The 21,726-nt window shown below is 37.6% G+C and overlaps 2 protein-coding genes across 2 annotated transcripts; both read right to left on the reverse strand.

Moving 5' to 3' along the window:
- Nucleotides 1-889: 889 nt before the first annotated feature.
- Nucleotides 890-10,572, reverse strand: LOC131791782 (aspartate--tRNA ligase, cytoplasmic). Its single transcript, XM_059109172.2, has 20 exons — nucleotides 10,372-10,572; nucleotides 10,193-10,286; nucleotides 9,658-9,687; nucleotides 9,371-9,428; nucleotides 8,583-8,675; nucleotides 8,286-8,388; nucleotides 7,734-7,836; nucleotides 7,489-7,563; nucleotides 7,266-7,322; nucleotides 6,321-6,432; nucleotides 6,022-6,069; nucleotides 5,626-5,712; nucleotides 5,098-5,189; nucleotides 4,886-4,941; nucleotides 4,099-4,167; nucleotides 3,692-3,769; nucleotides 2,751-2,874; nucleotides 2,049-2,160; nucleotides 1,781-1,852; nucleotides 890-1,272 (listed from the first exon to the last, which is right to left on the reverse strand). Exons 1-20 carry the CDS (start codon nucleotides 10,539-10,541, stop codon nucleotides 1,181-1,183), a joined length of 1,725 nt encoding a protein of 574 aa, XP_058965155.2. The 5' UTR covers nucleotides 10,542-10,572; the 3' UTR covers nucleotides 890-1,180.
- A 5,659-nt stretch (nucleotides 10,573-16,231) lies between these two features.
- LOC131791760 (dickkopf-related protein 3) lies at nucleotides 16,232-17,803 on the reverse strand. The gene is made up of 3 exons (XM_059109139.2): nucleotides 17,553-17,803; nucleotides 17,072-17,445; nucleotides 16,232-16,765 (listed from the first exon to the last, which is right to left on the reverse strand). The coding sequence occupies exons 1-3, from the start codon at nucleotides 17,715-17,717 to the stop codon at nucleotides 16,717-16,719; spliced, it is 588 nt and encodes a 195-aa protein (XP_058965122.1). The 5' UTR covers nucleotides 17,718-17,803; the 3' UTR covers nucleotides 16,232-16,716.
- Between the last annotated feature and the right edge of the window lie 3,923 nt (nucleotides 17,804-21,726).

The following is a 21,726-nucleotide window of genomic DNA, read 5'->3' on the forward strand; positions in this document are numbered from 1 at the left end:
ATGCCTACGAGAATATTTAAAAAAAAAAACGTCGTTACAGTTGACCTTAGTCGATTACAAGACCGGCGAAGATTAAATTATCGTACAAGTGTCAACCGCTTCTAAGCTGCGTTTTTTTCTTCGAGGTGGGGTTAAGTAAACTCACGACACGCCCTGCATAATGCCCTTCAATAGCTGTAATGAAACCTGTTGATGAGTACATGGAAGTCATTCCCACCGTATCAGGTGAGACATCCTTTGGTGGTCAGGCATATCCCAAAATAACCCCACTTCCGTCCATGATACTCACGAGATGATGGAAGGTGATCTTCCATCGCCCGTATTTACTTAACCCTTTACAGTCTAACATCAGTATGCATATTCTCCACACTGTTCTTTATACATTTCCTGAGGTGTTGACAGGGAGAATTTGTTTGCCAATCAAAAGGTTCCTTCCCTGGTGACCATTTTCTTTATTCTCATGACCCTATAAGTAAGAGAATTTGTGCCATTTTGGATTGAAGATCTGGGTACAAAAGCAAAATCCCCGCATAGAAACAAAGTTAGAAGATGCCCGGACGCCACTTGGGCAACTGAACTCAATTTCCCATCGTTTAGGGGTACAGTTTCTTCATGTTTGAGAAAATACATTCTCAGTACAGTTCGAGAAAGAGATCGCTGGCCGACTTGTTTGGACACAACTATACCGGTGATTGTCGTAACAACAAATCCTGCGATGCACCCGGAGAACAAAAACCCCTCTTTTTTCTTAGATAAGGTTGGAAAAATTCGCTCGGCGCGTACTGAATACCTCTTCAGATGTACACATACAAAAAAAATTAAGCAGATGGACTTCGATTAACAAAGTCTGGACAAACTACCAGCAAATTTATGGAAACAAAGACAAACAAGCATTGAAAAGTGATGTATTCCATAACCTGCAATCACGCCTGATCGCATGTTAAAAACTTCAGAGTCAAGTTATCAAAATGAAATTCCTAGTTAAACCAATCATTTCCTAATAGCTTAGATTCAGCAGCATTTCTTGTGTATTACATTTCGTGAAAATAGAATTATCATTAAAGTAAAATAGAATTATCATGAGGTAAAATAGAATTTTCTTTAAGGTTGCGTTCTCATTAAGTAGCATCAGTGACACGGAAATTTGATTGGCTTTCTTCATATGGTTTAGCTCTTCCTCTCATGGAGTGACACGCTTTGGGTCACGTGGGAACATGGAACTCTTTCGGACATTATGAATATCCAGGTACAGCATGACTACTCGCTCAAGGCCTGGGAGGGGAGAGAGAGGGTAAGCGTTAGAAACGAAACACAATTTGAGGTGAACTAAAGGGCGATTTCTCGCATCTGGCCTCCTCGTGCTTGAATATCTTCAAAATTATGGCGCAGTCTAAGTCAAATGAGCCCAAAAATAACAGCTTCTGATTAAATCAAAATCACTTTGAGACTTTTCAATGAAAAAAAAAGAGACTTGCTGAATTCAGAGTCCAAAGTCAGAACATAAGTGTTATTGAAAAAGCTGGACCTACAAAAATTTGTGTAAAATCATTAGGACAAAGAGAAACCTATCCAAGAAATTTGAGACAATATTACCACGCAGTCATTACAGAAATGACAAAGAACGTACTATAAAGTCAATGTAGTCGGGAGAGAACTGGGGCGATCAAAGGAAACTTTAACAAGATAACTGAGAACGCATCGCTCCGAGCGAGCATAAAAGTGAAAAAAAGGCACTTACATGAAAGAAAATGTTGGAAATCAAGTTATTAGAGAAGCTTACCTATTCCTCCACCGCCGTGAGGTGGTGCACCATAACGAAATGAGTCAATGTAGGCCTTGATCTTCTCCAAATCTGAACAAGAGGAATAAAGTTAAACTTTTACATGACCATGCGCGGATGGGGCCGGGGGACTGAGTACGAGCCATTGGCTTCTGAGAACCCCTTCCACTTTATAGTCTTAAGACCCCATCTTGTTAGCTTTTGACCAACTCAAATGTAGGCTACAGCTTCGACAATATACTGATTTATAGACCAAAAAGTAGCTAACCTATTTCATGAAGCTTGGCTCTCTCTGCCAACAGGTCGGAGTCGTGTATTCGCTGTGCTCCACTAAGAACCTCCTCTCCGCGCATGAACATGTCGTATGAATTACTCCATTCCTGTTTTATATAAAAAAAAGATGTGCTTATTTGAAAATGTTATGTTGTACTGCTGTTATGTTGTGTTTTACTGTAGTTAGCAAGCTTTTACTACGACACAAAACAAGCCGACAAACTTGATGATCAGCAACGGCTTGAGTTTCACAAAACCCAAATGAAAGCCATTCTATTGATCAGCAATTGACGGCGCCTACAAGTTTGGCTAAGTATTTAAGTTCAATTTCACGGTCAGTGGACAGCAAAAACCCATGGAACTGCTATAAGAGAGGAACTTCTGCGAGGACAAGAAAACACAGGGTTTGGAATACCAACAGGTTCTCATAAAGGTGGGCAAAATTTCAGCTGTACTGTCACAGAGTCGTGTTTGTTTTCAAGTAAGAGCTTTGACTACTGACTATCAATTTAAAAGGCAAACGCAAAATAATAGAAAGGGGGAAAAACAAACAGCAAAGCAACAAAACAAAAATAAACAAAGAAAAATAAGGCAAAAAAGCCGGAAATACCAAAACAAACTTCGTCGTATATAAAAACATATACTGATATTCTGAATGTTATTTCTTTTGTGCGTTTATGCACACTCACTCACTCACAGGATTGTGTGGGTCTGGCATAGTGTAGAATGGACGGACACACAGTGGATACTTGTCCAAAATGAAGAAGTCTGTGTCATATTTCTGCTTGACAAGTTTTCCCAACAATTTCTCATTTGGAGTGCTATGAAAAAACAAACAAGTTCAGTTATAAACAAACTGACAGACATCATTACTGACAGAAAGAAAGACAGAAAGATACTCAGACAAACAGACAAATGGATAACCATACAGATAGACATACAAACAGACAGACAGATGATAGATAGGCAGGCACAGACAGAGAGACAGACAGACTGACAGACAGACAGACAGAGAGACAGACAGACAGAGAGACAGACAGACAGAGAGACAGACAGACAGACATACAGACATATCAATATGCAGACATACAAACAGACAAATATACAGACAGAGACAGACAAATAGACCAACAGACTGATGGGTGAACAGACATACAGACAGATCAATACGTAGACATACAAACAGGCAGATATACAGACAGACCAACAGACTGACAGATGGACAGACATACAGACAGATCAATATGCAGACAGACAGACAGGCAGATATACAGACAGACCAACAGACTGACAGATGGACAAACATACAGACAGATCAATATGCAGACATACAGACAGAGACAGACAGACCAACAGACTGACAGATGAACAGACATATAGACAGATCAATATGCAGACATACAAACAGACAGACAGACAGACAGATGATAGACCGACAGATAGACAGACATACAGACAGACAGATGGACATACAGACTGACAGAAAAATGGACAGACAAATGAACAGAGAACTAGGCATATCACACTCACAAATACAGACAAATAGTAAAACCAACTAGACCCAAACAATAAAAATCAACTCCATAAAGCTTGCTTCCCTACTTAAGAGATAGAAAAAATAGTTACCCCTTTACATACCTCAGATCTTCATCATAATTCATGTCTATTCCAGCTTCCCTCAGCATGTCAACTCCTTCACAATAGTTCAACACCAAACTGAATAAACAAAAAAAAAATGCCAGCATGAAGGGTGGTGCCCTTGGGTAAATTTATGTTCACAACAATGACAAAAACATGGAGCCAAAAACTTTAACTTGTTTTTTTCCTAAATGTACATAACTGAAAAATTAGGAGTTTCTGCATTACAAATCAGTTGTACTTTTTAGTCAATACTCAAGGAAAGTTAAAATATATTTTTCTGATAGACAACATTTTTTTACTTCTTCTCTCTCCATTCAAAATATTGGCATGCACTGTACTTCAACAAGTATGGCCATCTTTCCTTATTTTCAGCAAAAGGAGTTGTAAGAAAGGCCAAAACAAACCTTGGTTCCAGAAATTTAAAAGGTTCACTTGGGTATTGTTTCTGTACTTTTGCAATATCTTCAGCATATCTGAAGGGAAAAAGCAATATAAAGCATAGTATCAGAACAATCAAACTGCCGATTAAGTAAGAAAAATAAACAGCACAAATAGTTGTGGTTTTCTTCACAATATTAAGTAAAAAACAAGGTTCTTGTAGGCAGGACCTGCAGGGGGAGGGGGGATGGTTTCTTGATCTTATGAAAACTTTCCCAGCAAACTTGTATTTTTAAGGATAACCACATTTGTTTAGTCAACACAACAACAACAACGAAAACAATGACAACAAAGTGGATTACAGAACTGTTATCGATTCACTGCAGCAGACAGGGAAAGGAAGTTGATGGATTTGAGCCATAGTCAGAAGGCAGTGGGATTTTATTTAAGATATTCACTTACTGAAGCTATAACCTCAAAAAATGGTGTAACTGTATTCCTGGAAAGTATTCCTCACCATGTAAGAGAAAATCTACTTCCAGGAAAGTGGAAATGCAGTGTTGGTATGGGTTTTTAAAAAGGGTTTTAACAACCATCTATATTGAGATAACTTTTATACAAATATGGTTTTCATTAAAAAAAAAAGGATCTCATAATCCTTTTCCAAAGGAAATTTAAGTTGTAAGGAGAACTGTCTGCTTAGAGGAGTATCAGTTGAGACAATTTGTCTTTTTTTAAGCAGTAACCAACTGGTAATAGCCTAACTCTCAGACCATCTCTCACACTTTAAGGGTACAGCACATAAATTGTCACCTGTCACGCAATCCTTTGAAGATATGGACAAAGGTGCGACCAATCATGTCAATCACCTGAAGTAAAGGAAATGTAGACCAGAAGATTATTTCTGCTTACTGTCAGACTGGGATGTTATTTGCAGAGAAATGATTGAGGGAATTCACTGAAGAACATTCAGTGAAGCACACCTTACATATTATCATAATTAGCACATTTTTAGGCTGAGTTACCTCATGATAATGCTCCATAAAAGTCATCTCAATATCAAGACCAATAAATTCTGTCAGGTGCCTGTGTGTATTGCTGTCCTCAGCACGGAAAACTTCAAATTTAAAGTAAAAGAATTGATTTCATATGGATTTAATTAAGTCTTGAAGTATGGAAGACTGGGAAACTACAAGAGAAGCCTCCAATTAATGTATCAATGTCCTAATTGATTATGTTCTTTGACAAGACACTTTTAATTAGTTTCACAATGCCTCTCTCCACCCAGGAGTATAAATGTGTACCTGCAAATAGTCAGGGAAGCCTGGTCAAATGCTGGGGGTATATTGTAGCCTTGCAATGAACTGTTATTCTATCAAGGGTGGAGAAGTAATACTCCTAATCACTTTAAGCTCTGGCTAGATGATCCTCTTGGTTTAAGTACAGACTTTACTATGTCCAAATTTGAACATTTTCAGCGGTTACTGTCAATTCATCACTCACGATACATGTTATACATTTAAATAACAATTTTCAAGTTTTAGTCTCTGCACCTGATCCAATGGTGAATACTCTATCGAAGTCAGCACAAAGTACCATCTGCTTGTAAAGCTGAGGGGACTGGGCCAGATATGCCTTTCCTATTTTCAATAAAAACAATAAATTTTACTCCAAATACAAACAAAATGGATACATTCTAGGGAATGGTGGACCAATCAAATAAGGATACATTTTGCAAAATAATTTTGCAACTACCACATAGGATTGGATTTTGAAAAACAGGTTGGCAACCAGCACAGACAAGTAAAACCTCTGCTCTTAAACAGTCTTGTTTTTTTGCAAACTACTTTCAAAATTCTAGACTGTAATTACTATCCTTTTTTTAAGACAAACCTCTCTCATTTCCTGCTAAATCACCAAATATAAAATATGCGAGGTTGAAAACTTACCTTTGAAATAAGTAACCTCAAACACATTTGCACCTCCCTCGCTCGCAGCTATAAAGGATAAGAAAATCAACATTAAAAATGATCACATGCAAATATTATCAACAACAACAGCAGAGCCAATTATTGCAGTCCAGTAATACTGTGTGCAAAGTTGCACAGCTATTAATCCCTCTAAACAAATTATAAAAGATTAAGAGAAAAGTAAACATCAATCTATCTACTTTCAATAGGACATCACTTACAGTACAGAAATCATAATCTATTGCAAATGACCAACAATATGTCTAATCCAATCCAACCTGAAATTATCTTAGGAGTATGAATTTCATGAAATCCTTGAGACACGAGGAACTCTCTAAATAAATGGCACACACCAGCTTGAATACTGAAAATGGCTTGGTTTGGAACAGTCTGTAAACAAATCACATGTCAGACAAGAAAGCAATTGTAATGACACCCTTAAAACAGGGATAGGTTGGAACAGGGAGTAACACTGACAGCATATTAGTTTTAGCACAAATATAAAAGTCCAAAGTGCAAACTTGAAAAAAAGAAAAAAAGAAAAAAAGGCCTGCATTGTGATTCCAATAGTCTCTGGTGAAATTTGAATTTGGAGTTTTAGTTTCAGTGGAAAGAAAGAAAACAATAGAATGAGCAAGCCACAATGGTAAGAGGCAGGTCTTTAAACCTTGCCCCATCTCTACTCTTCTTAACCTTTACATCCTAATGTAAGTATGCATATTCTCCATACTGTTCTCTTTACAATTCCTAAGGTGCTGACAAGGAGAATTTGTTAAGCAAACAAAACCTCTTTTGATTGGTGATTATTTCTGCTATTCTTGTGAACTTAATGTTTGATTGAGGGGTGATATTACAAGGAAAAGGATTCAAGAGGTTAATACATCATGACAAAATTATGCACATCTAAGTGGCTGAAAATGAGTGCTTTTCATGTAACACATGTGTAAATTACAAAAGGGCCTGCATACGCAGTCAAAATTGTGTCTGTCTTTACCTACTGTGATGCTTTTTAATGTACATTATTAACAAGTAACAACATGATTTATCATGAAATTTGGTGTAAATAAGCACTTGTAAATTTTCCAAAGACTACAAATTGCACTTGCCCTACCTGCTTGTGCAATTTTGTTGTCTTCGAAAAATTTACCAAATAAATGCTCATTTACACCAAATAGCACTCAAAATCATGTTATTAGCTATACTAATAGCATGGCAAAGTGTACCCTGAGGTCAATAATTCTGTTATCCAGCTTGGTGTCTTGATTCACATGAGCTTGTTCCTGAATTAAAATTAAAGAAAAAAAATGCTTAATCCAGTGGACTACTTTTAATTCTAGCAACTTATAAAATAGACTTTGAGTTTTTGCTGATATAAGTTATCAGTTCTGTCATGATTTTGTTATCATCCAAAATATACATTTTATACTATATTAAATAATGTCCTACCTCATCAGTTTCAGGGCGTGAGGCATCGTCGATCTGCAGGGGTAGTCTTGGCTCAGCCAAACTTACAACAAAAATCTGCAGACACAAAACAAGTAAAAATACTCCACAAATAATAAGAGAAATAAATTTAATTGATGTCTCTGTCTCAGTTCAACATAGATCTCTGTATTCAACAGTGCGGAGAAAAAATTCAAAGTTGTTTGAGTGAGCAGTTTCCATATATTTCAACTAAGTTGAAAATTAACCTTATCAACAAAGATCTCCACATCTTCTTGAGAGCAGCTCTGAACTTTCTGAGCAGCAGATTTCACTTCTCCTTCAACATCAACAATAGACTCTTTGTTTATCCTATAATAAAATATAATCAAAATAAGACAGAAATTAAATCTGCTCATAAGAGATTCCAGCAACAGGTTTCCATCAGCTGTTGTTACAGTGCCCATCTTTTGGGACACAGTTAAGTATGGGTAATGGTAAGAATCTTCACTGGCAATAGGCTGGTTGTCTGAAAGGACACTGTGTCCCCAAGATTGGAGTTGACTTCAATTTTAAGTTAATCCTTTAAACAATATGAGTGACTAGCATCTAATTTCTCCATTCAATATCACCCCTGAATCACACATAAAGGTCATCAGAACAAAGGAAACAATCACCGACTAAAAAAGCTCTGGATTAAAAATTCTCCTCATCGATACCATTGGAATTGTAAAGAGAACAGTAAGGAGAATATTCATACTGATGTTAGGGTGTAGAGGTTATTAATACAGCTTTAACTTAACTGACTTTATTTAACGTACCCTGTCGCAAACTTAACCATTCCTTTACTGATGACATCATTCACAGCACAGATTCCTTGCACAGTGTACTGGCGGTCACGTAAAATCATGAAGCACTGCTTACCTTTGGGGACACAAAATGTTGAAATATTGATGACAAAAAATATCTAATTGCAAATTTTTAATTTGACTTCAAAACATTCAGCAAGAACCACTTCAAAATAGCACTATTCAAAATTACTCTAGACACCAATAAACCACAATCATACATCAATATTTAACATTTCAAACAAAAAAACAAACAAGAAAGTGTACTACCTGTTCCTCTTGTGGTGTGAAGACGTGCCCTCACTAAAACTCTTTTACCAACAGCCTCAGAGGTCAGATCTTTCACTTTAGTCCAGACTTTGGCTACATAAGACAACAAAACATAACATATTAAACATTATGATGAAGAAGCATTCAAATTATATAGTCCTAGTTTCTAAAAAATCCTGAAAAAATAAACTTTGTAAACACCCAAAGAATACAAAAGAAATAGCTAAACCCTGGGAACTCTAAGGGCCCTATGGCTGTGAGTCTGTTTTCCTAGGGAAGACATTTTAAACTTACTAGGCTTCTCTCCACCCAGGGGTATGGAATGTACCAGCAAACTTTCAGGGGTACTTGAGGAAAATTCTCAGTACCAAACAAGGGGAGGGGAGGGGAGTTTCTGTGATGGACTGGTAGAGCCACATAACTTGAATCTTGAATACAGACTTAACCTCTTGTTATTAGCCTCTTAACCTCTTTACTTTCAGTACTGCTTAAGTAGTGTTCGTTACAGCTCCCAGTTGGCTTGTTATCTCAGTTGGTAGAGTGCTGTACTGGTATCACAAAGATCATGGGTTCAAATCCTGTACAGGCCTGAATTTTTTTTAAGGCCTTATTTTCAATACTGGTTGTGTAGTATTCATTACTGTGAAGATTGCTTTCATATTCACAGACTTAACCTCTTTTGCCTCATTTGAGTGAGGTGGTATTAGAAATACTCCCTAATAGATAAATTTCATCAAGCTACTGCAGGTGCAAAAAGTATTATCTCAAGCTCTTTGAGAAATGCTTACATGTTTTCTCTCGAGATTGGGCCATTGGAAGGACAGCATAGCGATCCTTTGCATAGTCCTACATGAGAAAATGAAAAAAATGTATTTAGCAATGAAACATCTGTAATTTTTTTTGTCACTGAAACAGAGACTAGGGATTAACCTCTAACTCAAAATGATTTACACAATCATTTCAGTTAAGCTACAAAGAGTATTTTTAGTGCATGGATTAAAACATCCTCAACATGTACTAAAGGCAGTCTCTTACAACTTATGCATTGATGCTACACACTCACAACAAATCCTACCTCAGCATCTTTAGCCTCTGCCTCAGCAGCCTGTGAAGGGAAAAAAAAAGATAGAAGTTAAGAATTACATCCAGTACTGGTGATAAGGAAACAGTGGTTCTCTAATGCCACATAAAAATAGACAATTCATCAGGGTTGAAAGAGCTATCAGGTTAAGAAATCTTCCAAAAAAAGAGAGCTTTCCATTTCCAGTCTTTAATTGACTAAAATTCTATCAATATATGTAACAAGTTGATGAAAGACACTTATGAATGAATCTCATCTAAAATGCAGATTAAGTACTTTTCTACTGGTACAGCTGTTTACTGACCTGATTATATAAAATGAGAGTACATGTAAATGAGCAATGGATACAAATAAAAAAAATTGTAGTTTAGATAAAACGAGCTTCACAAAAAAAAGTTAATTCCGGTTTAAATCAAAGCCTTAGGTCTCGTACAGTATTTTTATATAAAAAATTTCCATTGATAGACCTAGAGGCTGGTTGCGTCGTCTTAAATTGAGTTTAATTTTATTCTTAGAAGCTTTTTCCGACCTGTTTGGCTTCTCTTTCCGCCTTCTTCTTCTCTTTTTCTTTCTCCTTCTCCATCTTTTTCAAGGCTTTCTTCGACAAAGGCTGGCCATCGGGTCTGTAGACCAATATAATGTTTAAAAAATGAGGGTTGTCCATTAAGCGAAATTTAAAATATCTGATGCAATATAATTTCCTTATACCCCAATGTGACCTTCTCTTCGGCAGGCGAACCCCCGATTCCATTTTCTGACGACATAATGAACGGTGTCGTGGTGAGAAAACGCTTCAAAACGAAATGATGTTTGTTCCCTCTCAAGAAGACTATACGTGACGATCTTGAGGCAATTTGGGTCACCCGCCACGCTAACATGCAAAAGAACCTTCCTTTACCTCAAGGGGAATTTTCAGTCAGGCGTCACTGACCGGGGTTTGGCTCCAGGACTCCACTGATACCCCCGTCATTTAGGAGGGAATAAAGCGTGCCCATGTCTAAAACGAGGATGTCAAATTAAGCCCTGGTTTAATAGGAAGAGGAAAGAAAGCGTGGAAATAAATAAACAAAAAAACAAAAACAAAAAAGATACAGACAAATGAATAAATACATAGATTTATGAATTAATAAATCGCATAATGTCTGCATGGGAATTGCACCGCGTTCGCCCCCTATCGAGTTCGCCCCTTCGAGTTCGCCCCTACCTTATGCCGTGTTCGCCCCCACACTTTTCGAGTTCGACCCCATCAAGTCGAGTTCGCCCCTTGATTGAGTGATATCCAGATGAGTTGATTTGTGACGAAGGCACTAGCAGAATGTGCCAAATGTCACGTCAGCGACGACCATTTTGAATTTCGGCAATTGCGTGGAACCTGCTTGGGAACTGGGTTGACGGAATCAACTAAATACTCTGCGTGGGATCTGAGGTTACCAGAAATAACTGTATACACTGAACTTGTGATAAAGAGAACCACACGATTTATCTAACGAACACGAAATGTGTTGATCGTAACAACCAGACTTGAGAAGATGCAAAACATGCTTTCATCGCGACAGCATTGCTTAAGTTGTTAGACTTGTACCCGTTTAGCTTTATTTCATTCATTCATCTGGATATCCCTCAATCAAGGGGCGAACTCGACTTGATGGGGTCGAACTCGAAAAGTGTGGGGGTGAACACGGTATGAGGTAGGGGCGAACTCGATAGGGGGCGAAAGCGGCGGATACCCTGCATGGAATTGAAATGGTGTGTCTCCTTACTTTTGGTTTGTTCGAGTTGATAAACCGACTACTTAAAACAAGCGGAAGGGTACTTCCAAGTTTCGATCTCCTTTTAGCGCGAATTTGGTCATGGCTTCTGACTATTGACATTCTTTTTCAGCACATCAACGTCTGAATTGTATTATCTGACCTACGAGTTACCTCGCAATTCCCAGCCATGAGGACAACTTTGATGGTTTTCCCTCAAAGAAGAGCAACAGTAATGTGAGATTAGTGCGATCTTGGCTTGCCTGGGTTCATCTGCCTTCTCCCCACGAAGAAATAAGGGGAGGTAACCCACCGTGTGTCTCTGGTAGGATGATTCACGCGAAAAGAACACTGATTTTATCATACTGCAGGCTGAACGATTCAGTGGGGAAAAAAATCTTAGTTCTAACCCCGCTATCAACATAGGTCGGCGAAACTTAGAAAAGTGTTTCTTTTATTTTTCGTTTCAAACCTTTTCACTCCCCAATTACGATAGTTAGGGTTTCTCTCTTTATTATACCCATTTTGAAATCACTGGTGGTCCCTTTAATCTGATTGGCTCTAATTGGTGCGATTTATTCACGAACCACACCATTTTTTGCCTTAAATCGCATCTTTTTCCAGCCAATGAGGAGGCTACACTAAAAACAAATTTCCAAAACTCTTATTTCCCCCCCCCTCCCCCCCCCCAAAAAAATGGATGAATTTAATTTCAAACTAGCTCAGTACTACATCAATGAAATATTTGAACTGACCAAATCCTGTATTTGGGCGATTTCAAAATGGATGTAATAAAGTGGTAATTGAATCTCGTGTCGTGCAATTTTGGTCTGAAATCATACTTGTGATTTCAAATTGAACTCGCACTGCGCGCTCGGTCGATTTTGAAATCACGCGTATGATTTCAGCCCAAATTGCACTCCACTCAGTTCAATTACTATTATTAATAAGGAAGTATCTGGACGTATGGAAGCAAATTTCAATGCCATGACTCATTAAAAAACTTCGATTAGTTGGAGGCTACTGAGTAAAGATTGTCAGTTTTAAACTTGTTGAATTAAAGTTTAAAACTATTACATCATTTTTGCGTCATCATTTATAATCCGAGTTACAAAGAATTATTTCATTGAGCGGGCAATAAATGTGGGCAACAAAAACATTGACGTTTGCAAATAAACATTCTCGTTTGATGCAAAACGTTTTTAACATTGGCCGAGTTCATATTATTTACTCAATAGAATTTCTTCCAGACTGCGTACTTCAGTAATTTTACCTTTGACATGCGCAAAATATCGTCCAAAAATCCCTAAAGCTCAATGAAATTTAACAACAGATACTCGTTAATGAGTAACCTTAACAGTAACCATAACCCTAAACCCGGTGACCAAATTAGCTCATGGAAAAAAATCTGGTCTTCATCAATTTGAACAAGAGGATTTTTAACTAGATTTTGGTCGACTCGATTTCGATGCTATTAATCGAGTTAGTATCTTTACGTTTCCACAGGTAACGACATTACGGTGATGAATTACCCAGTTTAAATATCAAATCAGGTTAGTTGTCATAGAAATTTCATTCTGTTTTGCATGCTGTGTTGTTGTTCAGAGAAGACGTTGATTAACTCAGTGAGAAAAGAAAATTCAATAGAAAATTAACCTAAGCCACTGATCTCAAAGAAACAGGCTCGGAGAAGGCTACTTAAATTTAGCCTCTTTTAGACCAAAAACCTGCCTTAAACGGGCACTCCATGAAAGTTCTAAGATAAATGAACTTTTCATTTTCAGAGAAAACTGCAGGTAAACTTTCAAAATCTTTCCCACTTCAGCTTAGTATCATTGGAAATGTGTAAAGAACAGTAAGGAAAATGTCTAAACTAATATTAGGGTGTAAACGGGCTTAACAGGTCTCAACGTATTTTCAAATGGAGTCGCTCTCAAATCACTTACAGACTCAATGATAATTTGTCTCCCGGGAATAATTTTGCATGTAGAAACACAACACGCCACATAGGCTTGCATCTGTATCTAATTTATATCGTCAAGCAATCATTTTATTGTCATTCTCTAACTTCACCCGGAAGAACAACCATTGTAGTGTGATCCAGAACAGGAAACTGCGGTACTAAAGTATCGATAGAGCTCATTGAATCATATATTTTTGTTCTTTCCATTTTCGTCAAATTTTTGAGAATTGGAGGACTTCCTCTGAACTAAATAGCCTCATTCTATAGTGTGGGGAAGAGGGGGTGGAGTTGAGACTTCGAAAAATTTATGCAAACGTAAGACGCAGTGAGGAGTTTGCGTAGCTTTCTAGAAGTATTCAGACCCCCTTCCCCCCCACTACTTCCCTAATCCAGACTGTTCAGATGATACAATTTGAACACGAGATAAGGTCTCACGGCTTTAATCAATTATTTTTCAAAGATATGCGCAAAACTCAGAACTTAAATTGTGTTTTCATCGATTCAACTTAACACATCCATCGACCAACGAGAGAGCGCGAGGTATCTCAGTAATGAGATGTGAAAAGTAGTAGGTTATGAAATCTTCATGCATATTTCTTTTTGAAATGATAATTCGTGTTTGAAAACATTGCGCAAGGTTTTTTCTTTTGTTTTTTTGTTGTCAAGCAGTGACGTTTTACTTGATAGCCAGACATACTGCTGAGATCTCCAAGAGGTCCACGATGAAGTTGCGAAAAGGTTCAAGTCTGAAACTAAGACGATGATTAAAGGGAAATGCGAAAAAGGAAGTGCTTAGCGAAAGAACGCGAACCTTACTCAGCACGTGGCCATTTCCTTTTTGTTATAAGCCTATTGGAAGTAATTTTCAGGCTATTGAGATCTTTCCCTTAAAAGTTCGTCCGTCAATTTAACATACACGTTACTCCAATTTGTGGATATTCCAAAACAAAACAAAGCATATCTGAATGTGAAATTGAATTTTCAAGTTAACCATCAATTGATTGCTAAAATAGATAAATGTTGGAAAGGAAGTCAACCACACTAATCAGAATGACTCGAGCTAACGAAATAAAAATAGCTGGCATCTTCTTAATTTACACTCAAGTGCTCTTATTTCGAGAAAGACTTTCGAAAATAATGTTCTAAAATAGACAAGACGTGGATTTCGTACCTTGCCCAATGCGCACTCCAAGGGTGGAAAGACGATATTAGACAGAGAGTAACCCGGATTTAGGGAGGCCAGCCAAAGGTAGGACTTATTTCAGTAGTATCAGGCTTCTGGAGCATGCTATAAGGAAAGTTGTTGTTAGAGAGTTTTATGTTTTTGTTTTTAATTCATTTGTTTTTTTTTTTTGCTTTTAAAAAAAAATTGTTGAATCTTGCTTAACTCTTATATAATCGTAGTCCGTGGTTACGCCAATGGTCATTTCTAACAGAACCAGTCGCTTCGCTTAAATATATGCGTTTCAGTCAGAGATGAGCTTTTTCTTAATCTTGTTTTTAGTTTATTACAAGAGATTGCAGTCTTAGCATTCATTCATCCTGAGGTTTGATGGCCTTTAGGCCTTTAGAAAAGCTCACGGAAAATGTTTCACCAAGGAATTTCATTTTTATGAGATTACTTTACATTCAGGTTGTTCAGTACTTTAATTTTTTTTTTTACTTTTATTTTTAACAGACCTTTCACCTTGATAAAGTGGAGGAGTTTCTAGAAACACACAAACGTGTTTTGTGTTGTAGATCAGTGGCTTGTGTTGTTCACATGTAAAGACAGAAAGAAAGAAAGAAGGGAGCAGAGAGGGTTGGAGATAGAGAGAGGAAAAAAATTATCAGATAAGTTCACTGAGTTGTTTTAAAAGTCTTTAATAAAACATGCTTTTAAAACATAGAGTATACATGTGAACGTGATTCACTAAAAGCGCATTATCGCTTCAGCGCTAGATTTCTTCTCTAAGTCCAGAGACGACATGGCTACTTGGATGTTCTCTTGTAAACAACACGTCCAATTTTAAGTGTGGATTAAACAAATGTCTGGACATCTGTCAGATAAAGAAACAAATTTATGATCACTTCATGACTTTGGTTTGTAAACGGTTTACAAATCGGAAATTTTTAACCCAAAACCCAATCAGTGAAAAGCTGCTATAAAAAAAGAAACAAGTCAAGTGCCTGTAAGTATTTAGTTTGCTTAAAAGCTGAGTCTCCTAAATTTGAAAGACAGCTGCTATAATTTCTGTCAATGTTTTGGCAACAAACCAAGGGTAATTAACGTCACCAGTGTCCAACAAAGTCTCAAGAACCGTGCGAAATTACTCCGGCAAAATCAGTTCGCTTGCAAAACGCGATAAGGCTTTATGATTTTTTCGAGTCATAGGCATTGTCTAGCTTTCTTGATTTCTTTAGCACTATTTTGAAGCTGTCACTGTCAGAGATGCATTAACTAGTCTTTCTACACATTTAGTATCTGCTGTTAAGGAATTTTCTTTTGTGTTTGTTGAATAACCTAATTACTCATTACAGTGGACGAATGATCACGGGGAGGGATCAACGAGTAGTTTAAGTAATCATCTCTTAAAAGTCGTTTTCGTTTGGAACGAAAAGCATTTGAAAACAAAACAAAAAAAAAAAGAAAAGAAAACAGTTGGTTAGAGGTTTCATGGCCTGCCTGTGAGCTTTTACAATTGCGTTACTAGACGAAGACTCAATATTGATAGATGGATTTTAGCAAGCAAACTTAAAAATGCATAATTGTTCAAGACTAGTTGCGTATTTCATAAGAGTAATTTACGTCGTATTACCAACACGAACTGATAGAGCGTAACACTGTTCTTGCTTGCAAAAAAAAAGAACACGGGTACACCTTCCTTGAGCTTTTTCTTTTATTTTGAGAAGAAATATCCTTGGTTTATTCCCTTAACGTTTTATGTCCATTAAATTCATAAATGTCTTGGTTTTGACACCTAAAGGCCATTGTACTGCCTAACAAAAGTTTCAACAATGTTTACTATTGCTTTGCATATTGATGGCTCCACGCTACAAAAATATATCTTTGCTCCTTCGCTCGCTACTCCGTTTCGTGTTAAAGTTGCCTTCATTAAGCCTTGGATTAAGTCAGAAAGAAAACGTACATGATAATTTATAGTGTCATTCATATCTACTTTCCATCACTTGGAGTGTGAAATATGTTATATACATAATTATATTTATCTAGCACTTCAGTAGTTTGGGTCTCTATTGCAGTGGGAATGCATTTAGTGTGCACAGTTAGGCACAATTGTTCCCAATTCTGTAATCCGCAGCATTCCGCGGCTATCGTTCCTCTCAGATGTTACCCTCTGCTGGCTAAAGTCTTTGGCAAACTCTCTTTTTCCTTTCGAGACGTGAAACGAATCTACGATTAAACAACAGACGAGACAAAATGAGCACGGAACAATTTCACAATTCATGCACGTTGAGCAACTATTCCAGTTACTGATAAATTATTAGAAAAGGAAACGGAATTTAAGGTGAAACACTCTTAGACACAAAGGAGAAGACAAAAGAATAATAAAAATAAAATTCTTGTACAGCTCTGCTTTAAATAGCTTTTGATTGCAACCAGTGTGGGAGTTCAGTGCAAACCCATAAAAAATCTCGGTTATGAAGTGTCGTGCGGCTGTTTTATCATTACAGTCACGTCACAGTAACTTGCCCTTACCTCTTGCGATGCCGATGTTTCAGTTTCTTGCAAATCAAACCCGCCGCACACGGGCACTTTTGGTTCAGTGAGTAACCCAGACCACCTTCCGGTACATAGCAGTCTTCACCCTCTTGAAGCAAACGCCTGCAGATTGGCTCCCCGTGAACTTTAACGCAGCATAATCCGGAATCGCATTTGCGATCTTTCCTGCATCTTGCACCCTCTGTACCCCGAGGAACTGCTTTCCTGCAGAACCCAAATACGCACTCCAATCCGTTGCAGCACATGTTATTTCGACGACACGCAGATTCTACTGGCTTGCAAGCATGACATAAACCGTTGTGCTTGTGACAATATTTTCCTTGGCCACACTGTCTGTCTTTTCTACAGTGCTGTTGGAAAAATTTCAATTATAGTTAGAATTATCCTGTTTTCCTACTGGGTTATTGGTGAGCAATTCATGTCATATGCAGGGTTGGCATTTTATCTCCCTACTTACTCCTTGCACAGTTGAGTTTCCCTTAGTGTTGTTGTCAGGGCTGTTGCTCTGTTTCCCTTCGTCCGTATCAACAGGATTTACGCTAAGAATCCAACTGTATACAACACTATTCGCTACTTCCACAAACGCCAGGAGAAACACAACGAGCAGCATATATCTTTTCATGACGATGTGCTTGCCATGCAATTCACGCAGCTTTGACAGCGCTCAGTCTAAGTAGATCGTAAACGACTAATTAACCAACTGCCTTTTCACATAAATGATATTTAACACGTGTGACAGAAACACTGTCAGGACGTGGCCAATAACAGATGGAAATTTTTCAATAGCCGTGTGTACAATAGAAACGGGGGGGCGTGGAGGACTAATTAACGAGGAGGAGAAAAAACGCTTGCTCTGTCATTATTCTATTGATTTGTTAACTAATCTGCTCTTCAGGGCTTATCAAACGACTCAGTCCAAGAAACAACACTACACTTCATCGTATCAAAGCTCTGTTCCTTATTAGAGTAATAAGATTCTACGGAAATACAAGTAGGTTATCTTAATCCTAAAGATTTGGTACAAATATTTTCTGAAAGCGGTGCATTTTGAATACGTTCTAGATCATGTCAGTCTTGGAGGGCCTTGTAATTTATGTTAATTTAGAATGATAAGATGATAATATGGTGAGCTCAACGCTTCACTCGGCTAATATCGAGATTTAACTGAAGTGATTGTTCAAGAATTTCGTTAGCGCGTTGGGTGGAAATTTCAATTTTTGTTTTTGACGCGCACATAGTTTATTACAAATAAATTGTTTTTCATTTATCTTTTCCTTAAATTTATCCTAATTTATCTGGTTTATATCTATGATACGATGCTATTAGTACATCGTTTGATATATGAATACTTGGAAACACTCCATGCGGGGGAAAACAGCCATGAAACACAAACTAACGACGCCAGAAATTTGATAATTAAATAAAGCGATTAACTTCGATTTTCGTGCCAAGGAAAAACTAAAAGAATGTTCTTCCACATGTGGATTTCCAAGTGATAATTTTCTTAAGCACTCGACAACCATGACAGGAAACAGTTCAATTAAATCTTTCAGTTATTTTGGCCTGGAAGGCTGATACAGTCATAATGCAATGAAAAGCGTGTCTGGCCAAAAATTTACTGTTATCGCTACCACTGAGGCAGAGTAGTGTGGAAAATCTGATGTTATCGATTAGCAAGGATTGTGGTCAACCACTAAATTTCCATCGCGCAACATAAACAGATAGGTTGGCGTACGACCAAGGATTAAAAATAACTTGCCCTAAGCGGCCATTTATGAATACGGTGTATGATCCCTGACATGTAGGTCATTTGCTTAGATGACGTGATATAAAGGTGGGTTGCTGTCAACACTTCCATATGCATGACTTACGACGGTGAGTCAGATCTTTCAGCACATTCTCAAAGAAATACTTTTCATTTTGTAACAGTCCAAGGAAGCTACCGATGTATCTGTTTACATTTTGAATCAGCGAGATTTTCGCTCCCTCTGAGATAATTTCCCATCTTCTGTAAAAATTTAAATATTCCGGCAGTAGGTTGTGCAAAGCTCATCTGGAAAAGGACTGAATACGTGAGGACATGGAATTAACCAGCGACGACCATAAACTTAATCCAAGCAAAACCAAGATTCTTAAAGACACAGTAAATTCACCACGTAGCTGCCGTCGTAAATCCTAGACAAAAACAAAGATAACATCGATTATTCCCTTCAAAGCCTTACATGTTGTCACCACAGTGAAATATTGTTTGAATGATTCAGTTGTTCCCGTTCATCTTCTTATACCAGGCGTCAAGCGTGTGTTGATCACGCCCACAAATCTGTTAATTTTTAAAATTCATGAAATGCTGGAGTTCTCAATTTTTCCCTTTTTTTATTCAACTACGCTCTGATATTGTTTGGAAATTTTAACATTGATGGCAGTTTTTCCGTCGGTGTTTGCATCGGTTTTTTCCATTCGAATGAAGATACTTTGAATAAATTAGAATGTGTTCGATTGCATAACTTCATGGCTGCTTCACCCGTAAATCTTTGTATCTCGATATTGTACCATAGTTTATCTATTATCTCCATTAATTCTCAAGCAAACCACAACACGACTAAGACAAATTTTGCTGTTCAATTGCAACTGTAAAATGATAACAGAATCCAATATGAAATTAGTAAAGGCCTTAAAACGGAGCTCACAATGTATTTTTTTTTCTTTGATTACGTCCCATCAATCAAGTTAAGCCCCATTGGATAAGCCCCGCACCTGGATGGGTCTAATTTAATACTTTCCATATTGTTATCTTTTCTTTTATGCTCCAAATGACTTTTAACTTGCTACTGCAATGTAGCAACAGTGTCACTGTAGATAGTATCATCAGGAGCACTATTCGTGACCGCTCTCGATGGCGGACATACTTGTTTCAACTGTAACTACAAGAGCCTCAATATTTGCTGCAGGCGGACTTCATTAAAGCTAATTACTCACTATCAACAATCAATACACTATCTGTAGGATCGCTCTTACGATCATCACTGCGCAAACCAGGCAGTCGTTTCCCCCCGACAACATACAGTGGGGTTGGCCAGCCTTGTCGTGCAGCCACTCTTTCATCCACTCGATATATTTTCAACAGCAACGAAAACCCTTGAAACGGAAAGATGGACGAGTTATGTAACAACCTCAAGTACCTGTGACGGCGAATATAGTTCACTGAATTTTCCTGAGCCATCAAGATATCTTAACTTTGAGCATTTCTTGAACTGTATACGCATGTGAGAAAATTGGCCGAGCAAAGAATCTTTAGTCTTTTATGAACAGTTTTTTCTATCATTTGTCACAGTATCCGAAGCATTTAATCGAAAATATTTCAATTTTTTCTTGTTGTTGTCTCTTTACAGATTATTTTCGTTCCTATCAAGCGTTAAGTTTTCCACTGACAAACTTAATTTTCCAGCAATCCACAGGCAAGTCATAAAATTTAAAATAAGCTCCTTAAGGTTTCAAATGTCATCTTGACAGGAAGCTATGTGATAAATGTGTTATTGCCCAAGCGCGAGGTCAAAATAATTGTTTAATAGCTTTAATTCTCGTTCTTCAGTTCTTGCGGTTCAAGGTTGCTAAAAAAGGCAACAGAGAGCCGGATTTTATTGTATGGCAAGAAGATTACCACAAAGTATTTCTGTATAAACTCTCCAAAATCGCCGTGGTCTTCCCTAATTTGACTTCCTCGAAGAGCGCGCTAGACCTTGTTTCTGACAAAACTGTGGGAAAACATACTTTTCGTAAAAATATTTAAGCTGCCTGGAAATTACGACGAATGTCAACCAGCAACAGGCTCTGTTCACGATATTGAAGCGGGCAATGAAGCAGACATGATTGGTCCGTCGTTTAGCCAATTAGAAAACAAGATCCGCTTCATCTTGCCCATGCGTTGAGCCAGTCATACAATAATTAAAAATATTGACCAAAAAAAAAACAGGTCTATAGCTCATACCAAATGGGAGCTTGATTTATCACGTCGCTGTGCACCGTATGCCAACTAATTTCAAGGGAATGCTGAACGTAATGAACGTGTATGCTGCCTTGACAGAGGACCAACAAGATAATTGGCTTTTTTCAAGTATTTTTTTTTTTACATAGACAGAAACAAACGCTTATGCTTAGTGTGCTCAGTACGGATCAATTTAACCGCACTGAACCATCAAAGCCACACAGTAGTCTCGTTCATTTAACGCTGGGATAAACAGCGTGTGGAATCCTTAGCTCCTTCGTTATATCGGCGCCACAATTTACCAGGGAAGTCGGTCGGAAATGAAGAAAACTGAGGTTATTCAACCCACGTTTCCAATTCGCAATGTAGTTTCATTTAAACTGTTTTTTCAGGGCACTTTGTTGAGATAAACCTTTATCGCATAACACCAACAAAGCTTTGCCGGTTTATCGAGACCATCGCAATGTGCTCATAATAATATGCACATTGCAAACATTCTCTGTAAGCACTTTTAAAATATACTGAGTCATTCGTCCTTGAAAGAATTTAATGTCAATTTCAAATGTATTGCAAAAAAAATCTCGTCCATACAAGTTATGATAAAACTGAAAACTAACGAAACTCAAATATAGAAACACTTCCAGTTGTG

The sequence above is a fragment of the Pocillopora verrucosa genome, chromosome 10 (genome assembly GCF_036669915.1).
Source record: "Pocillopora verrucosa isolate sample1 chromosome 10, ASM3666991v2, whole genome shotgun sequence".
Classification (NCBI taxonomy): domain Eukaryota; kingdom Metazoa; phylum Cnidaria; class Anthozoa; order Scleractinia; family Pocilloporidae; genus Pocillopora; species Pocillopora verrucosa.

Excerpts from the sequence above, each read along its gene's own strand:
- LOC131791782 (XM_059109172.2), bottom strand. The coding sequence starts at position 10,541 with ATGTTAGCGTGGCGGGTGACCCAAATTGCCTCAAGATCGTCACGTATA. Across the intron at positions 4,942-5,097 it reads TTATGGAGCATTATCATGAG|GTGATTGACATGATTGGTCG; the intron begins GTAACTCAGCCT and ends CCTTTACTTCAG. Across the intron at positions 2,875-3,691 it reads AATTATGATGAAGATCTGAG|CACTCCAAATGAGAAATTGT; the intron begins GTATGTAAAGGG and ends GTTTTTTCATAG.
- LOC131791760 (XM_059109139.2), bottom strand. The coding sequence starts at position 17,717 with ATGAAAAGATATATGCTGCTCGTTGTGTTTCTCCTGGCGTTTGTGGAA. Across the intron at positions 17,446-17,552 it reads GAAACTCAACTGTGCAAGGA|CACTGTAGAAAAGACAGACA; the intron begins GTAAGTAGGGAG and ends TTTTTCCAACAG. Across the intron at positions 16,766-17,071 it reads AAACATCGGCATCGCAAGAG|ATTCGTTTCACGTCTCGAAA; the intron begins GTAAGGGCAAGT and ends GTTTAATCGTAG.